Source organism: Hemiscyllium ocellatum, chromosome 10 (assembly GCF_020745735.1).
Source record: "Hemiscyllium ocellatum isolate sHemOce1 chromosome 10, sHemOce1.pat.X.cur, whole genome shotgun sequence".
Taxonomy (NCBI): Eukaryota; Metazoa; Chordata; class Chondrichthyes; order Orectolobiformes; family Hemiscylliidae; genus Hemiscyllium; species Hemiscyllium ocellatum.
The window spans coordinates 97,445,319-97,463,050 of record NC_083410.1 but is presented as its reverse complement, the minus strand read 5'-3'; the positions used below and the strand labels follow the sequence as shown (position 1 = coordinate 97,463,050).

At 45.9% G+C, this 17,732-nt stretch overlaps 1 protein-coding gene across 2 annotated transcripts in view; it reads right to left on the bottom strand.

The window, feature by feature from the left end:
- Window positions 1-17,294, bottom strand: part of slc24a3 (solute carrier family 24 member 3) — a 379,752-nt gene extending 362,458 nt beyond the window's left edge. Inside the window, exon 1 of one of the 2 annotated variants that reach the window (XM_060831785.1) lies at window positions 16,664-17,294. In XM_060831785.1, the coding sequence (XP_060687768.1) occupies window positions 16,664-16,820 (157 nt within the window). In that variant the 5' untranslated portion in view covers window positions 16,821-17,294. The remainder of the gene's footprint in view (window positions 1-16,663) is intronic. The other variant, XM_060831784.1, reaches the window with a different exon arrangement.
- Between the last annotated feature and the right edge of the window lie 438 nt (window positions 17,295-17,732).

Genomic DNA, 17,732 nt, shown 5'->3' with positions numbered 1-17,732 from the left:
TATGGAATGAGCTGTCAGAGGAAGTGGTGGAGGCTGGTACAATTACAACATTTAAAAGGCATTTGGATGGGTATATCTGGAAGGGAAGCACAGAGGGTCCAGTCTAGACTGGTTCCTAAAGAGAGTCCCAGAGGGTCCAGTCCAGTCTGGTTCCTAAAGAGAGTCCCAGAGGGTCCAGTCCAGTCTGATTCCTAAAGGGGTCACAGAGGGTCCAGTCCAGTCTGGTTCCTAAAGGGGTCCCAGAGGGTCCAGTCCAGTCTGGTTCCTAAAGGGGTCCCAGAGCGTCCAGTCCAGTCTGGTTCCTAAAGGGGTCCCAGAGGGTCCAGTCCAGTCTGGTTCCTAAAGGGGTCCCAGAGGCTCCAGTCCAGTCTGGTTCCTAAAGGGGTCACAAAGGGTCCAGTCCAGTCTGGTTCCTAAAGGGGTCACAAAGGGTCCAGTCCAGTCTGGTTCCTAAAGGGGTCACAGAGGGTCCAGTCCAGTCTGGTTCCTAAAGGGGTCACAAAGGGTCCAGTCCAGTCTGGTTCCTAAAGGGGTCACAGAGGGTCCAGTCCAGTCTGGTTCCTAAAGGGGTTCCAGAGGGTCCAGTCCAGAGTGGTTCCTAAAGGGGTCCCAGAGCGTCCAGTCCAGTCTGGTTCCTAAAGGGGTCCCAGAGGGTCCAGTCCAGTCTGGTTCCTAAAGGGGTCACAGAGGGTTCAGTCTGGACAGATGCATTTGAAGGTGTTGCATTTTATTTGCTTTGACCAATCAGAGTCAACCTACCTTTGGCAGTTATCTGTTAGTCATCATCTAAACGGTGCATTCTCCATGGTGATGTCTCTACCAGAGTCCACTTGCCAACCTAGCATGCCAATATAAAAATGCTGTTCTGTTCCACACTGGCATTCTTGCAAATTGTCCTCATGAGTGTAAGTCAGAAAGTTTCACAAAACGGTGTCTTTTATTCAGCAACAGTCAGGCTCAAGGTATTAACCTCCAAAAGGACAGCAACCTCCAGTGAATGCTCCCTTAATTGCAGGAATCAGGGTGTTGTGGCTGCTGGAAATGCCATGTTTTGTTTAGAATTTGCACACTGATTGCATTCTACTGACTCATCAATGAAATGCATGGAACGGGGACAATTTACTGTGTTTACCTGATGGATACTTCACTAAGCTCAGCAGAGCAAGTTTGACTTTGCAGATTTCATTGCATTTTGATTTCGAAACAGTGTGGCAAGTGTGAATTACAGCCAAACAACTTCCCTGGCACTGAGAATCAACCATCAAGAAGGACAAGGGCAGCAGATACATGGGAACACCATCATCTGCAAGTTCTTCTCTAAGCCGCTCACCATCCTGACTTGGAAAGATATCGCCGTTCCCTTCGCTGTCGCTGGGTCAAAATCCAGGAATTCACTCCCTGAGGGGCTATAGCAGTTCAAGAAGGCAGCTCACCACCAACTTCTCAAGGGCAACCAGGCATTAAATGTTGGCCCGACATCCAGTTCCCATGAAAGAATAATGTTCTAAAAAGATTAACAAATGTGGAGTCTCGTTTTCTTGATTTTAGTTTTTCAAAAGGGTTTGCAAATCAATAAAAATGTTTGCATGTTTAGGTTCTTTCTCTCTCTTCTGCTCCCCTCCCCACAATCCAATATATTTTTCCCGAAACTATTTTTCTTTCAGTCTATGATTTAATATTTAATTTATTGCTCTGACTTGCACGTCCTCATTCAGGATCTCTGCTGCTGGGTTAAGGATTCTTCAACCAGTTTGGTTAAAGAGATACACAATTGCTTGCTCTGTGATGTAGTTCTCATATCCTTAGAGCACAAAAGACTTTTTTTTTGGCTCTTTCATTTGCAGAGACGTTCCAATAATGTGCCAAAGAGTCCTTGCTATCCTACTGGTGATAAACATGCACTTTGTGGCATTAAACTAACTGAGTAAAATCTAGTTTAAAGGTGAGGGATCATCAACATGAACGAGGCTGTACTTGCTTACAAACAATCACTGCAATTCTTACAACTTCCAAAGTTGTGGCCAGTTCCTGTCTGCTCTTCCTGTACAATTGTATGACCACGGGACATTACTTGGCCAAGAACGCTGACTACTGTGAAACAGTAATTGAGCTTCCAAAAAGTAATTCGCTATGCGAGGCACCATGAGATATTTCAATGAGATTGACTACCACCGATGTGAAAACTTCATTCGTAATTCTCTGACCACAGTCCCATAGAAAGTCAATTCCAATAATAAGTTAAAGACTGCTTCAAAGCTTTCACCACACAAATAATATATTGGACAAGCCTTGGTAACATACGATTCACCACCCCTTCAGAATATCCTAGCAACTAATCGGATAATCACACAAATGTCATTAGCAATGAAAACTGCACCATGTTCTCTTTGTAATATATATTATTTAGATAATTACAATCGTCAGGTTATGGTAGATATTCTGAGACTTAATATCCCACATTCGTTTTAAAGTGCCCTCTCATTTACAATGTGCAATTGGCTCGATGCGTTTGTCGCAAAGAGAAAACTTAACTTTCTATTTTCTCTTTGTTGGTAGTGCAGAAACTGGAACAAATTCGAGCTTGGTGTTTAGTACACCCCTTCTGGGGTTACTGGCAAAAATGAAAGCAAGAGCAAACAAAAGCCTGAACTCTGATCAACAAAATGCTTCTGCGAACTTCTGATTAAGGCATCCCTGAATCTTTTCACGATATTTTTGCCAATCTAATTATAATGCTGAAAAATGTGTTGCTGGAAAAGCGCAACAGGTCAGGCAGCATCCGAGGAGCAGGAGAATCGACGTTTCGGGCATAAGCCCTTCTTCAGGAATCTGAAGAATTTTTAAGCTCTGATCTCTAGCATCTGCAGTCCTCACTTTCTCCTAATCTAATTATAATGCTGAGAGAGAGATATAACCAAGTCACCACTTACCGTGAAATAAGTCAAAATTTAGCTCAGCTAGTTTAGAGACGATAATGACTAAAACTGATTGATTAGGATGTCAAATGGGGCGGCACAGTGGCTCAGTGGTTAGCACTGCTGCCTCACAACGCCAGGGACCCAGGTTCAATCCCCACCCTCAGGTGACTGTCTGTGCATTCTCCCTGTATCTGTGTGGGTTTCCTCCCACAATCCAAAGATATACAGATCAGGTGAACTGGCCATGCTAAGTTGCCCATAGTGTTCAGGAATGTGTACGTTGGGCACATTAGTCAGAGTTAAATGTAGAGTAATAGGGTGGGGGAATGGGTCTGGGTGGGTCACTCTTCGGAGACTTGTTGGGCCGAAGGGCCTGTTTCCCCATTAGGGAATCTAATTTAATTGCCATGGTTTAGCAATAGAAGTGAAGGTATGTAACTAGGCAGTTATGTCAGTGATTCTGATCATGGTACTGGTTTTTATAAGTTACATCACCCTACCTGGACTGTGTGTGAGACAGAGACATTAAGGATAAAGAACACACAGAAGCAAATGCTCATAGAGTTATAATGTGGAGATGCTAGCGTTGGACAGATTAGATTAGATTCCCTACAGTATGGAAACAGGCCCTTCAGCCCAACAAGTCCACACCAACCCTCCAAAGAGCAACCCACCCAGACCCATTCCCCTACATTTACCCCTGACTAACACTACGGGCAATTTAGCATGGCCAATTCACCTGACCTGCACCTCTTTGGACTGTGGGAGGAAACCTACACAGACACAGGGAGAACGTGCAAACTCCGCACAGACAGTCACCCGAGGCTAGAATCAAACCCGGGTCCCTGCCGCTGTGAGGCAGCACTGCTAACCGCTGAGCCACCGTGCCGACAGGGCGAGACACAGTCAGAAATCACATGACACCAGATTATAGTCCAACAGGTTTAATTGGAATCACAAGCTTTTGGAGCTGCCTTTGAAACTGTGTGATTCCAAATAAACCTATTGGACTATAATCTGGTGGCGTCTGACATAGAACATGGAAACTGACTCTTTGGTCCAACCACACTGTGCCGAACACAATGCCATACTAAACTAGTCCCATCTGCCTGCTCCTGGCCCATGTCCTTCCAAACCTTTCCTGTTCATGTACCGATCCAAATGTCTTTTAAAAGTTGTAACTGTACCCGGTTCCAGCACTTCCTCAGGAAGTTCATTCCACACACGAATCTGCAAAGAGTTCACACGGTTCAACCAGGGCACTGTCCTAAGACAGAAGATGGTGATGAGGTCATTGAAATAGCGGGGGATCCCCAAGACCATCAGATAAAGGAGGAGAATTAAGCTCTTCAGCCCATATATTTCCTACTGAAAGGTAAAGGTCAAGTTACCATAGCCTTACCAGGGTAGCATGATGGCTCAGTGGGTAGCACTGCTGCCTCACAGCACCAGGTTCGATTCCACCCTCAGGCTACTGTCTGTGTAGAGTTTTCACGTTCTCCCCGTGTCTGTGCGGGTTTCCTCCAACAATCCAAAGATGTGCAGGTTAGGTGGATTGGCCACATTAAATTGCCCATAATGTTCAGAGATGTGTAGGTTTGGTGCATTAGTCGGGGTAAAATGTAGAGTAATAGGGTAGGGGAATGGGTCATTCTTTGGAGGGTTGGTGTGGACTTGTTGAGCCAAATGGTCTGTTTCCACACTGTAGAGATTCTATGATTCTGATTCATTGTAGGTCTGCTCTCTCATTAGAGATAGAGATTATATTCGATTCCCTACAGTGCGGAAACAGGCCCTTTGGCCCAACCAGCCCACACCGACCCTCTGAAGAGTAACCCACCCAGACCCATTCCCCTAACTAATGTACCTAACACTATGGGCAACTTAGCATGGCCAATCTCCTGACACACACATCTTTGGATTGTGGGAGGAAACCCACACAGACACAGGGAGAATGTGCAAACTCCACACAGATGACTGGTGGCAATTTAGCCTGAGGGTCACCACACCTCAGGTGAGGGGAGAGGTTGAGAAGGAGAGTCCTTTATGGTAACGTCAGTGGGTGCAGGAATTGTTGACGTCACTCTGCATTGCAACAGTGCATACCCATTACCAAGTGACTCCATTAGAAAGCAGCACATTTGACAATCAGCTAAGGACCCTATCAGGTTTAGCTGCTGTCACTGGGAGAGAGTTTCTACACGAGATGCTATCAGTGGTGCACTGAAAATGACACAGGCTAGGTTACAGTTCAAATTTTCAATAAAATTAATTTGCCTAACCACAAATGTAAGACCTTCAATGACCTAGTACAGTTGGGCAATATATTAGCATGCAATTATTTATATTATTCCCAGTAAAAAGCAATCTTAGACATATTCAAGTGATAACCTACTGCAGTTTTATTAATACAGATGGAAGTGGATTTAATCGGCAAAATTAAGCATTTTAATAAGTGCCCCCTGCCTCCGAGCACATGCTAATGTATTTCATTTCTAGACTCGATGTCAGTCACTTCTTCAAATAGCTCTGTCAGCCACTTTGAGTAATCTAATTTATAATTACTTAAAATTAGTTTTAAAAACCACACTGACCATTTTAATGGCTTTATTGTTACGCACTCATGAGTTTCTTATTTTTCCGCCAGATTAAAATGTAAAAACGTGCCTCTGAAGTTACAGTAGTGAGGGGAATTTGAAGAGCTGCTCTTGACTGGCACCATGGAATACTGGCCCAGCCGGACTTGTGAATGGGGTAAGGGTCATGGAAAAACAGAGAAGAAAGGGGGAGGACATTCGGCCCCTCGAATCTGCTCCATCATGGTCACGGCCAATCATCGAACTCAATACCCTAATGCAACCCCCTCATTCTTTGATTCTTTTAGACACAAGAGCTACATCGATCGCCTTCTTGAAAACACTCAATATTCTGGTCTCAACCGCTTTGTGTTGTAGTGAATTCCAATCTCTCCAGGTGAAGAAACTGCTCCTCATTTCAGTTCTAAAATGTTTACCCCTTATCCATAAACTATAACCCTTGGTTCTGCACTCCCTCATCAATGGGAACATCCTTCCTGCATTGGACTTGTCTAACCCCTGTTAGAATTTTATCGGTTCCTATGAGATCCTTGTCATTCATCTCAACCCCAGTGAATTCAATCTTAATCAGCTCAACCTCTCCTCATAAGTCAGTCTTGCCATCCCAGGAACCCACTGGGCAAAGTTTTGCTGTGCCCCCTCTATAGCAGGAACACTCTTCCTCAGATAAGAAAATTGAATCTGGAAACTGACTTTCAAGACTTTAGGGTGGCTCAGTGGTTAGCACTGCTGCCTGCCAGGGACCTGGGTTTGATCCTACCCTCGGGCAAATGTCTGTGTGGAGTTTGCATATTCTCACTATGTCTGGGTGGGTTTGCTCTGGTTTCCACCCACAGTCCAAAGATGTGCAAGTTAGGGCAGATTGGCCATGTTAAATTGTCCATTGTGTTCAGGGATGTGTCGGCTCGATGGGTTAGTGATAGGATAGAGGGATGGGTCTGAGTGGTGCCGATGGGTCTGTGCTATCGTGTGCATGTTTGTCACTCATGGCAAAATCCTCCTCTTGAAAGCTCTTAATGCCGGGACGCTCCGGCCAGTCACCAAGCTCCTGGCTTCAAGTCATCAAGTGAGGCTTGAACCCAGAGGTTCTGGTCCAGAGGTAGGGACATTACCACTGGATCTACTGATGTTACCAGCTGAAATGAGTAGGAATTTGCTTCAGCATCTCACCTTTGTATTGATTAATTCTTGGTACGTGGGTAGGATAGAAAAAAAAATGATAATCCCTTTACAATGGAAGCAGACCAATCAGCCCATCAAGTCCACATGACCCTCCAAAAGACATCTCACCCTGACCCACTCCCACTCCTGTAACTTTATATTTTCCATGGCCAATCCACCTAGCCTACAGGTCCCTGGACACTATGCACGGCCAATCCACCTAACCTGCACATCTTCGGACCAAGTCACATGATACCAGGTTACAGTCCAGCAGGTTTATTTGAAATCATAAGCACTTCACGCCTGACATTGTCCACCCCAATCCTGCCACATCTTTGGATTGTGGGAGGAAATCGGAGCACCCGGAGGAAATTCACAGTGACACAGAGAGAGTGTGCAAAACTCCACACAGACAGTCGCCCGAGGCTGGAATCAAACCCAGGTGCATGGCGCTGTGAGGCAGCAGCGCTAACCACTGGGCCACCATGCCAGCCCACGTGAAAATCTGGAACTGTAGTCAGCAGGACACAAAACCTGACCTGACATACTTTCTAATCGATCAGCCTAACTAGTCAGCAAGGATTATAGGCCCATTTAATTTAATGATTATAACCGCCACACTGTGGAAATGTGGTCTCAAGCGAATCGGACTGAGTTGGAGGAAGAGTCCTAAGCTTCGGGAGAGAAGAGTAGGAGTTACAAGAGGCAAAACAAAAACACCATGACATTCAGAAACCTCGGTTCAATTAATGCACATTGTTTCAGCTTTGCAAAGGTCATGCCCAGTTTTACAAATTTCTTGACACTCTGTTGAAAGCAACAATGTGCGCCTACAGATCGGTCAGTGTAACAAGAATGATGTCTTCAGACAAAGCTAGTGGAAGTGTCCAACTCGCTTCAAGTTGTGGGTTTTAGCCGAACCGAACCAACCCATACCCTAACCCTGATGAGATCGCCAGTATTCTGCCAGGCAGGATTTCTTTTTAATTCATTCACGGGATACATTTAAGTCGTCATTGGACAAGCATATGGACACACATGGAATCGTGTAGGTTAGTTGGGCTTCAGATTAGTATGACAGGTCGGTGCAACATCGAGGGCCGAAAGGCCTGTACTGCGCTGTAATGTTCAATGTTCTATGCTCTATATGGGTGTTGCTGGTTAGGCCACCCCTAGTGAGTGGCATGGTGGCTCAGCAGTTAGCACTGCTGCCTTACAATGCCAGGGACCCAGGTTCGATTCCAGCACGGGTGACTGCCTGTGTGGAGTCTGCATGTTCTCCCTGTGTCTGTTTCCTCCCACAATCCAAAGATATGCAGGCCAGGTGAATTGGCCATGCTAAATTCCATAATGTTGAGTGCATTAGTCAGAGGGGGAAATGGGTCTGGGTGGGTTACTCTTCAGAGGACCGATATGGACTTATTGTTCCGAAGGGCCTGTTTCCACACTGGAGGGAATCTAATCTAACTGAAAGTCAACTACATTGCCATGGGTCTGGAGTCACATGTAGGTATGGGTGCCTAAAGGACATTAGTGAAGATTATTGAGAGAAACACAAGCAAGGATGTGGGTAAGCCACAGGTCAGCCATGATCTAAATGGCTGGTGGAGCAGCTCAGATGGGCTGAATGGCCCAATCCCACTTCAATGTCCAACAGGCCAGGTTCAGGAATCTGCTAAGTCACAGATGAGTGTCTTCCTGCTTCAAATCTTTGGCAGATCCAGGACACACGTTGTGTGTAAGGAATTTCTCAGTAACATGTCATTCAATTGACCTTTCCTATCTCCTGTGTTTGAGACCATTTTAGGAAGCTCAGTGCTGTTGAAGAGCGGTGTGTTGTTTTTAATATCTATCTCAAAATCTGACGGCTGCAAATTAGTCACCGCCATCATCTACAGACAACGAGAACTGCAGAGGACTCCAAGAAATTAGCAAGCACTGTGAGAACGTCAGCTAAGAAAGGGTTTATTAACTCTCTGCCTGCCATTTTAACCACTGTGCAGGAAATAATTTGGCATGCCTCACTGCATCTCTAGCTGTATTTGTAAATTAATCGATTGATAACTTTTGACTTGTCTCATGGTGCTTTTCACCTTCCAAAGAAATCAAGCCAACGATAGTCTGGGTCCCATTTGGACAACTTAATTAGGAACTAAACGTTTTTAAAAGATTGCACTGTACAGTGCACAGACAAAAACGGAGATTCTAATCTGCTTCTGGGATTGGCATTTGTTGTAAATCCAAAAACAGTGAACTATTAACAGTCTGTTTGAGGTTACCTGTCGACAGGGCCTAAATTGTAGGCCAGAAATCTTTACGTGCACCCATTGAACTTGCACTTAAATAGGACTTAATCATATTTCCCAATTGGTGGTGCATGTACAATTAGCTACACGGAAATGCGTTGACTATGACCCAGGCAAAATGTGGGAGTGCACAGCAAGATCCCACAAGTGATCAACTGAAAGGTCAGCCTGACCAAATTCCTCCCTCAACCAATGGCAACTCAACTTGATGTCAGTCCATGGCAGTTGGGATGAGAGCTGTTCTGATGGCAGTTGTTAATGGAGGCCTATCATACGGGCTCATGGGGGACTTTTGTACATGGTTCGCGACCTCAACCACGAACATCAGCTGAAGGGCCGTGTGTTTTAATGTCAAAATCAAAGAACACACCAGAGCAAGTCATTCTTTCTTTGGTGTATTATGCTTCTTTCTTTCCCATCATGGTCTACAAGGAGTTAAAAGGTAGATTCAATCACACTAAATGCTGCCGTTTGTTTGGATACACAATACACCCAGATGCAGACATAATGGGCGGAACTTGCCGGAAAAATAATGGCACGTCAACGACACACGCGGTTATTAACATTCAAAACTTTTCCGTCCTGTCCTTTCTCCAACAATGCGCCTTTTCCCTTTGTGTCTTTTTAAACCCAATCTGAGTTTGATTCTCTGCTACTTCTCTGTCAATCCTTAAAATCGCACCATTTACTGGTAATTACCTGGTGGTCTTTAGATCAGATTAGTTTCCCTACAGTATGTAAAACAGGCCCTTCAGCCCACAATCCACACCGACCTTCCGAAGAGTAGCCCATCCAGACCCATTCACCTACCCCTATATCTACTAATGCACCTAACACTGCAGGCAATTTAGCATGGCCAATTCACCTAACCTGCATATCCTTGGATTGTGGGAGGAAACCGGAGCACCCGGAGGAAACCCACGCAGACACGGGGAGAACGTGCAAACTCGAAATGAAATCGAACCCAGGTCCCTAGCGCTGTGCGGCTGTAGTGCTAACCATTGTGCTCATTTGCAGCTCATACATCCTGAAATTTACAGGGCGGGGGGACACGTTTTGAGTTCATGGATACAGGGGGGCATCTAACTAATGGCCTACCAATGGCCAAAGAGCTGAGACAGAGACATTCAACTCTTAAGCAATCACGTCTGAATATGTGTATGATTGACAACCATGGGATGGCAGGGTGGCTCAGTGGTTAGCACTGCTGCCTCATGTGCCAGGGACCCGGTTTGATTCCACCCTCGGGTGACTGTCTGTGTGGAGTTTGCATATTCTCCACATGTCTGTATGGGTTTCTCCTGGTTGCTCTGGTTTCCTCCCACAGTCTAAAGATGTGCAGGTCAGGTGAATTGGCCATGCTAAATTGCCCATAGTGTTAGGTGCGTTAGTCAGAGGGAAATGGGTCTGGGCAAGTTGCTCTTTGGACGGTCGGTGTGGACTGCTTGGGCCATAGGGCCTGTTCCCACTGTAGTGATTCTAATCTATTTAAGAGACACATTCTTAAACCTCTTTCTACGAGGTCACACTTTGAAATGCAAGTTCATAGCTTGCTTAGTGCTAATTGAATCAACCACCTGATGCCACTGTAGATAAGCCATAAACTACCTCACAAGGTTAAACAATTGCAGACCCCTTTGGGGCTGGTCCAGTTCGTGTTGCTGGATGCTGACGTGTTTTTTTAAACCTTCTGAAGAATTGTTAAAATTGCACTTCTGTAACCCTAGCTTCTCCTCTCTGGCCCATTTACTGCTTAATAAATACACTCGACAGTTTACAGTCAAAGTCATAGACTCATGGAATGGTTACTCAACCACAGTCGAAAATTTGAGGCGACTATACAAAGGCATATCATCTGAGCAGTAACCTGAAACACAGACAAAGACAGACTGTGACTCATGGGGACCGAGGACTCTCAGATGGGAGTGGTTAGACCGGTTGAAGCCTTGAGCACCAAAGCCTCAAAGCACCACATTGGGAAAACCTATAACACTCTAACGGGAGTACACAGGAAAGATGTTCCCGATAACTGGGGAGTCTGAACCAAGGGTCAGAGTCTAAGGATATGGGCGTAGGTCAGTTAGGACTGAATAGAGGAGAAAACTCTGCACCCAGAGAGTGGTCAGCGCGTCGAATTCTCTGCCTCAGGAAGTGGTTCAGGCCAAAACATTGGAGGTTTTCAAGCTACAATTCGGAGTGCTAAAGGGATCAAAGCAGGAACAGGGCACTGAGTTGGATAATCAGCTATGATCATACTGAATGGCAGAGCAAGCTCAAAGGGCCGAATGGCCTCCTGCTGCTCCTACATTCCATGTTTCTAAGACACTGCCATCGCTACACTACAGTGGACAGTACTCATTTGGTTCCAGGATTGGGTTGGGGTGGCTGTGGGGAGAGATTTAAACACACACATGTGCCTGACAGAAGAGTAAATGTCAGCTGAACTAAATATTACCTGATCCAAGCTGATACAGGATCTCTACCCGAGAGGGCCAAAGAAAGCAAGAGAAACTCTCACGAGTTGGCTGAGGGAAGGGTGGCTGAGAAGTTGTGGTCTATCCAGACTAGCGCTGGATACAAAAGCAGGCCAGAGACTAGGAATTCTGCAGCGAATAACTCACCTCCTGACTCCCCAAGGACTTGCTACCATCTACAGTCAGGAGTGCGATGGAATACTCCCCACTTGCCTGGAAGAATGAAGCTCCAACACTCAAGGAGCTCAACATCATCAAAGACAAAACTGCCCACTTGATTCATACCCCACCCACCAACTTTGACATTCAATCTGTTCTTCACTGGCTCACAGTGACACCAGTGTGTCCCACCTACAAGATGCACCACAGCAATTTCCAATGGCTCTTTCAATGCCACCTTCCAAACCCATAACCCCTACCACCCAGGAGGACAAGGAAAGCAAAAGCAATGGGAACACCACAGGTAAGGTTCCCCTCCAAGTCACATGCCTTCCTAACTTGAAAGTATCACTGTTCCCTAATTGCCAATGGGTCAAATTCCAAATGTTCCTTCCGAACAGAGCTATTACTATAGCCATACTACAAGGTGTGCAGTGTTTCAAGAAGGCAGAACAAATAATTCTCAAATACTGCACTTCCCAGTGACATCTACATCCTGCAAGCAAGTTTTTAAGAATGAGTTCAGATATGCCTTGTACATAAACTCCAGCACTCATTCTCAGTCAACACCTTGCCCTTGGAGGCCAGTAATGGTCTTTGCAATGTTTTCGATGTAAACCACGTTACTTACTACCTGTTGTTGGCAAAGGTAGGAACTCCCTACTTTCAGACACAACCAGATTTCACCGCTGGGAGCCAGGGCTACAATTGTCAGCACTGACGGAATCAAACGACCTACTTCAGGGTATCCCAAGGCTGGGGTCCAGACCTCAGGTGGGATCACACGCAGGAAATTTGGGGCACCAAGGCAGCAATGGTCACAGTGATTCCCTACCCTCCACCTATCATCTCTCTCGCAGGTCATCTCTCTCCCCTACCCCCAAACCCCTGCTCTCTCCATTATCCTTTCCCTCACCCAACATGTAGCAGGTCACAGTGGGATAGAGTAACACTGGCCAACTAGAAGTAATTAAGTCAAAAATCAGCCCAGGCTCCATTGTTGAACTGGGAAAACAGCAGAACTGCGGGTTAATGTGCCTTCCCCCGTTAACTAAATCTTTAACAGCCACAAAGCTGCTCCCCTACCTTGCACTGACAGCAATGTTTATGACTTGCACTAGCACCAGCAATACCCACATCCCATGAGCGAATTAAATAGAGCGCAAATTCAGCCCGGATGCACCCAATTCAAGCTGTTTATTTGATGAATCTGCAAATGTACTCCTAGCTCATTGGAATTATTGAAATCTCCAATAACCTAGGCTTTTAAGAACAAAACACAGTCACCCTCCTCCATGCCAGCTGTGCTGCGGCTGTCTGTGCAAAGATCCAGAAGAGAGCGAAAATGAACAGAGAAGTTGAGGAATGAAGGGATGGAGGTGGGTTTGTGCAAGGTGAGTTACAGATCTATTGAGAATGATCACCATTATTTTACCCGAAAGAAAACGCCAGAAGGGAATGGCTGAATCATTACTTGGCCAGCTACGTTTCTGTGTCAATACAAAATAGAGAGTTTAAAATAAGAATTGTATGGGATAAACAGCATCCTTGCTTGTAGGCAAGACCTCACTAACTTATGAGTGACAGCCACTTTTCGGCTATCACATTTTTTATAGCATATTAGAGTTTATTGCCAATCCCTAGTTGCCCCTAAAAACGGTGGTGGGAAGCCACTTTCTTGGCCATTGCAGTCCAAGTGGTGTGTGTCCATCTACAGTGCACAAATATTGACAGTTGGAGCTCCTCTGGAGTAAGATTCCACTGTTTGTCCAACAATGATCACCTTCAGCAATAAAATGACTCCATAATTTCAGTACCTTGGTCACAGAAACGCATTCTGAATTAACAAAACTGCTTCCTTCGCAGCTGGTTCAGCATACTGACTTTCTTAACCCTCAAGATTCCCAACCAGTACTGACACTCATCCTATCATCAAGACAAGGATCATCACATAAATAAGTAGAATGCCAATAAATGTTCGAAAATATACGTCATAGGTTACAACACAAACACCAAACACCCCTCCAAGACACACATGCCCTCCTGATCTGGAACCACATCCCTGTTCTTTCACTGGCGGGGAGTGAACATTCTGTGACTCCTTCTCGAACAGCACTGTAGATGGGCACACACCACTTGGACTGCAATGGCCAAGAAAGTGGCTTCCCACCACCGTTTTTAGGGGCAATTAGGTATCAGCAATAAATGCTGACCTAGTCAATAACAGCCACATCCTGCAAAGGATCTTTAAAAGAAAAATGAGGCTGCATAATTTATTGTTCAATATTGCCCTGCCATTTCTTTGGGATGTGTCATCGTAATGGTGAGAGTTAGCTCTAAAATCATTCAGATGTGCTCTAAACTAGCCTTTTAAGTTAAAAATCACACAACACCAGGTTATAGTCCAACAGGTTTATTTGGGAGCACTGTAACCTGGTGTTGGACTATAACCTGGTGTTGTGTGATTTTTAACTTTGTCCAACCCTGTTCATCACTGGCTCCTCCACAATCTAGTCTTTTAAAAAGAAACTGCAGAAAAGGCTCCCGGACCTATATCGTGTTGTACAATGACAAGGCACAAGCACATTTAAGAACCACACGGGGTCAGCTGTAGGATTAATGGGGGTGAACTCTAGTTCTGCAGTTCTGCTGTGCTCTTCCAGCACCACTAATCCAGAATCTGGTTTCCAGCATCTGCAGTCATTGTTTTTATCTAGGTCTGCCGGAGATATGTGTAGTGAGAACAGTCTTATCTTAATGAAAGGGACCTCTTGCCTGATTAGGTTCGTGGCTTCAGGACTGCCTCACTTATTGGAGTGGTGTTCAACACTTGACAAATATTCAGTACCTAATAAGAAATGGGCATCATTTTTATCAGTTATAGCCTTCTGTTCAATCAGCACTCTACTATTACAACACCAGGATTATGAGAGTGTTATTTTGATAAAATCACTTCTTATCACTGTAAACATAGTAGTCTCTGACGTGCATCCCCCGTAACAGCTTTCAACAGACATTTTTCCCCATGTTCAGCAAAACTGAATTCTTAGGTGCTGGCAAAAGACAACAGCTTAATATCCTACACAAACAAACTTGAAGATGTATTCCATTTGCAAGCAGATAAGCAAAATGGACATGCAGTAATAGATAGTTGGGAGGAAGCCACTTTCCAGTAAGCATCTTGAAGTGTCTGAAAACAGTGTAATCTAGGTGAACCCACAGGTGAGGTGACAGTCTATATTGCATATTCTAGTCTTTTTTAATATAAACCTCACCTGGGCCACCTCGTTACGCTGGCACTGGAGACCAGCAGAACATAAGGTGATGGACGTCCATTAATACCAACAGCCATGACACCCCAATTCTGCCTCGAATTTCTTGAGTGACCAATATTTTTGCTCAGTTCTGCCTAGCTGGCCACCTGAAACACCTGCCTCTTTCAATAATACACATGGTGCAATTCGGCTGGCTTTTCATTTCAATTTGAATCAAACTGGTGATGAGGACTACAGTCATAGTCCAGGTCCCTGAACAGCTCAAAATTACAGACAGTATTATCCCATCACTTCAGTGCACACAGACAGAACCAGCTCTCCTCAGAAGCACTATGATGGTCGCCACTGAGAGCAGAAAATACCAATGCCTCGCAAAAGCCGACCGAGAGAGGGACTTGAACAGGGACCACCTGAAGACTGGACATCGATGCATATGGTCACCCCAGCGAGGGGCAGAGTCAGCAATGTAGCCACTGACCCTTGAGGTGTAACAGTGCACTACAGCACAGTCCATGAATCTAACCTGGGAGCATTAATCCAGAATCAGAGGCACAAGTAAACTTGTTTCACCTCTCTAACTCCTGGGGAGAAGTGGGGAGGGAGGTGAAGGGGCTGGGGATAGAGACAAGATAAACTGGAAACCATCCAAGCCTCAGTTCCTATTAATGAGTGCCCTTCTCACAATGTGATCACAACAGAAAACAAACCTCTGTTGTTGCCCAGAAGTCACTGTAATTTCTTGTTGTTATCCAATTTTTTTTTGAGGTGGGGAGGCACTTGTATCCTTTCCATGAAACATCGCTCTATCTCCAGATGGTTTCTCTGCTCACTGTTCGTTACACACGCACAAGCATACACACCCAGACACACACACACCTAGGAGAAAGTGAGGACTGCAGATGTTGGAGATCAGAGCTGAAAAATGTGTTGCTGGAAAAGCGCAGCAGGTCAGGCAGCATTCAAGGGGCAGGAGAATCGACGTTTCGGGCATAAGCCCTTCTTCAGGGTGCCCGAAACGTCGATTCTCCTGCCCCTTGAATGCTGCCTGACCTGCTGCGCTTTTCCAGCAACACATCTTTCAACACACACACCTAGACACACACAAACACACACACTTAGACACACACACACATAATCATACACACCTAGACTTACACTCACACACACACCTAGACACACACACACAATCATATACATCTAGACACACACAATCATACACACCTAGGCTTACACTCTCACACACACACACCTAGACACACACAAACACACACACTTAGACACACACACACATAATCATACACATCTAGACTTACACTCTCACACACACCTAGGCACACACACACAATCATATACATCTAGACACACACAAACATACACACCTAGGCTTACACTCACACACACACACCTAGACACACACACACAATCATACACACCTAGACACACACAATCATACACACCTAGACAAATACACACTATCATACACACCTAGACACATACACACACCCATAGACTCACACTCACACACCTAGACACACACAATCATACACACCTAGACACATACAATCATACACACCTAGACACATACACACTATCATACACACTTAGACACATGCACACACCCGTAGACTCACACACCTAGACACACACACCTCGACTCACACACACACATATATACCTTGACTCTCTCTCTCTCTCACATACACACACAGACTCACATACAGACACATCTGGACTCACACACACATGTATACACACAGATTCCCCCCCTCTCACCTGCCTTCTCCAACACGCTGGAGATACACAGCAGCGCCAGCAGCAATCCGCCCAGCCAGCAGACCTGCCACCAGAACAAATCCCGTCTCCGGCGGCGCCCTTTGATGGTCCTCAGTTTCAGGGTGAGCTGCAAGCGGCGATGCTGGCGACTCTCCATCCTTCAGCCCCGTGTTTATGATCGTGTGTGTGTGTGAGAGAGAGAGAGCTGGGAAACGCCGGAGCTTTGGAACCCAGGAGAGAGAGACAGAACAGCAACTTCAGCGGAGAGAGAGAGAGAGAAGGGGGGTGGAATAGAAAGAGGGGAGGAGGAGAGGGATGGGGAGGGGGATGAGGGGTGGGAAAGGGAAGGAGGGGGGGATTAGTTTCCCCCCCTTTCAGTCCATTAGACGCCCAGAGGAGAGGAGATGGGGGGGTAGGTTAGAGGCTTTGGGTGCTGCTGCTGCTGCTAGTGCCTTCTTCTGATCCATGAACAAGAGGGAGAGAGAGGGAGGGAGAGGGACAGCGATAGACTGGAGCCTCGCTGCAAACTCAACTCAAGTCTCCAGCTCTGCACTAAACCCAGCGCCGCGCACAGAGAGGGAGAGGGAGAGAGAGGGGGGAGAGGCAGCATCTGGGCGGCCGCTGCGCCCTCTTCGGGTTCCCGTCTCCAATACAAGGCATTCCCCTGGGGAGGGAGGGCTACACTATCACCCTCACAGCCCCTCCTTCATGGCACTCTGTGTGTGTGCGTGTGTATGTGGTGGGGCTGCACACTCTGGGTCACACAAACACACAATCATACACACCTAGAGACGCACACACACATCTAGACACACACACCCCTAGACACATATACACAATCATACACACCTAGAGACACACACACACAATCATACACACCTAGAGACACACACACCTAGAGTCACACACACACAATCATACACACCTAGACACATACACACACACCCTAGACACGTACACACACAATCATACACACCTAGAGACACACACACCTAGAGTCACACACACACAATCATACACACCTAGACACATACACACACACCCTAGACACGTACACACACAATCATAC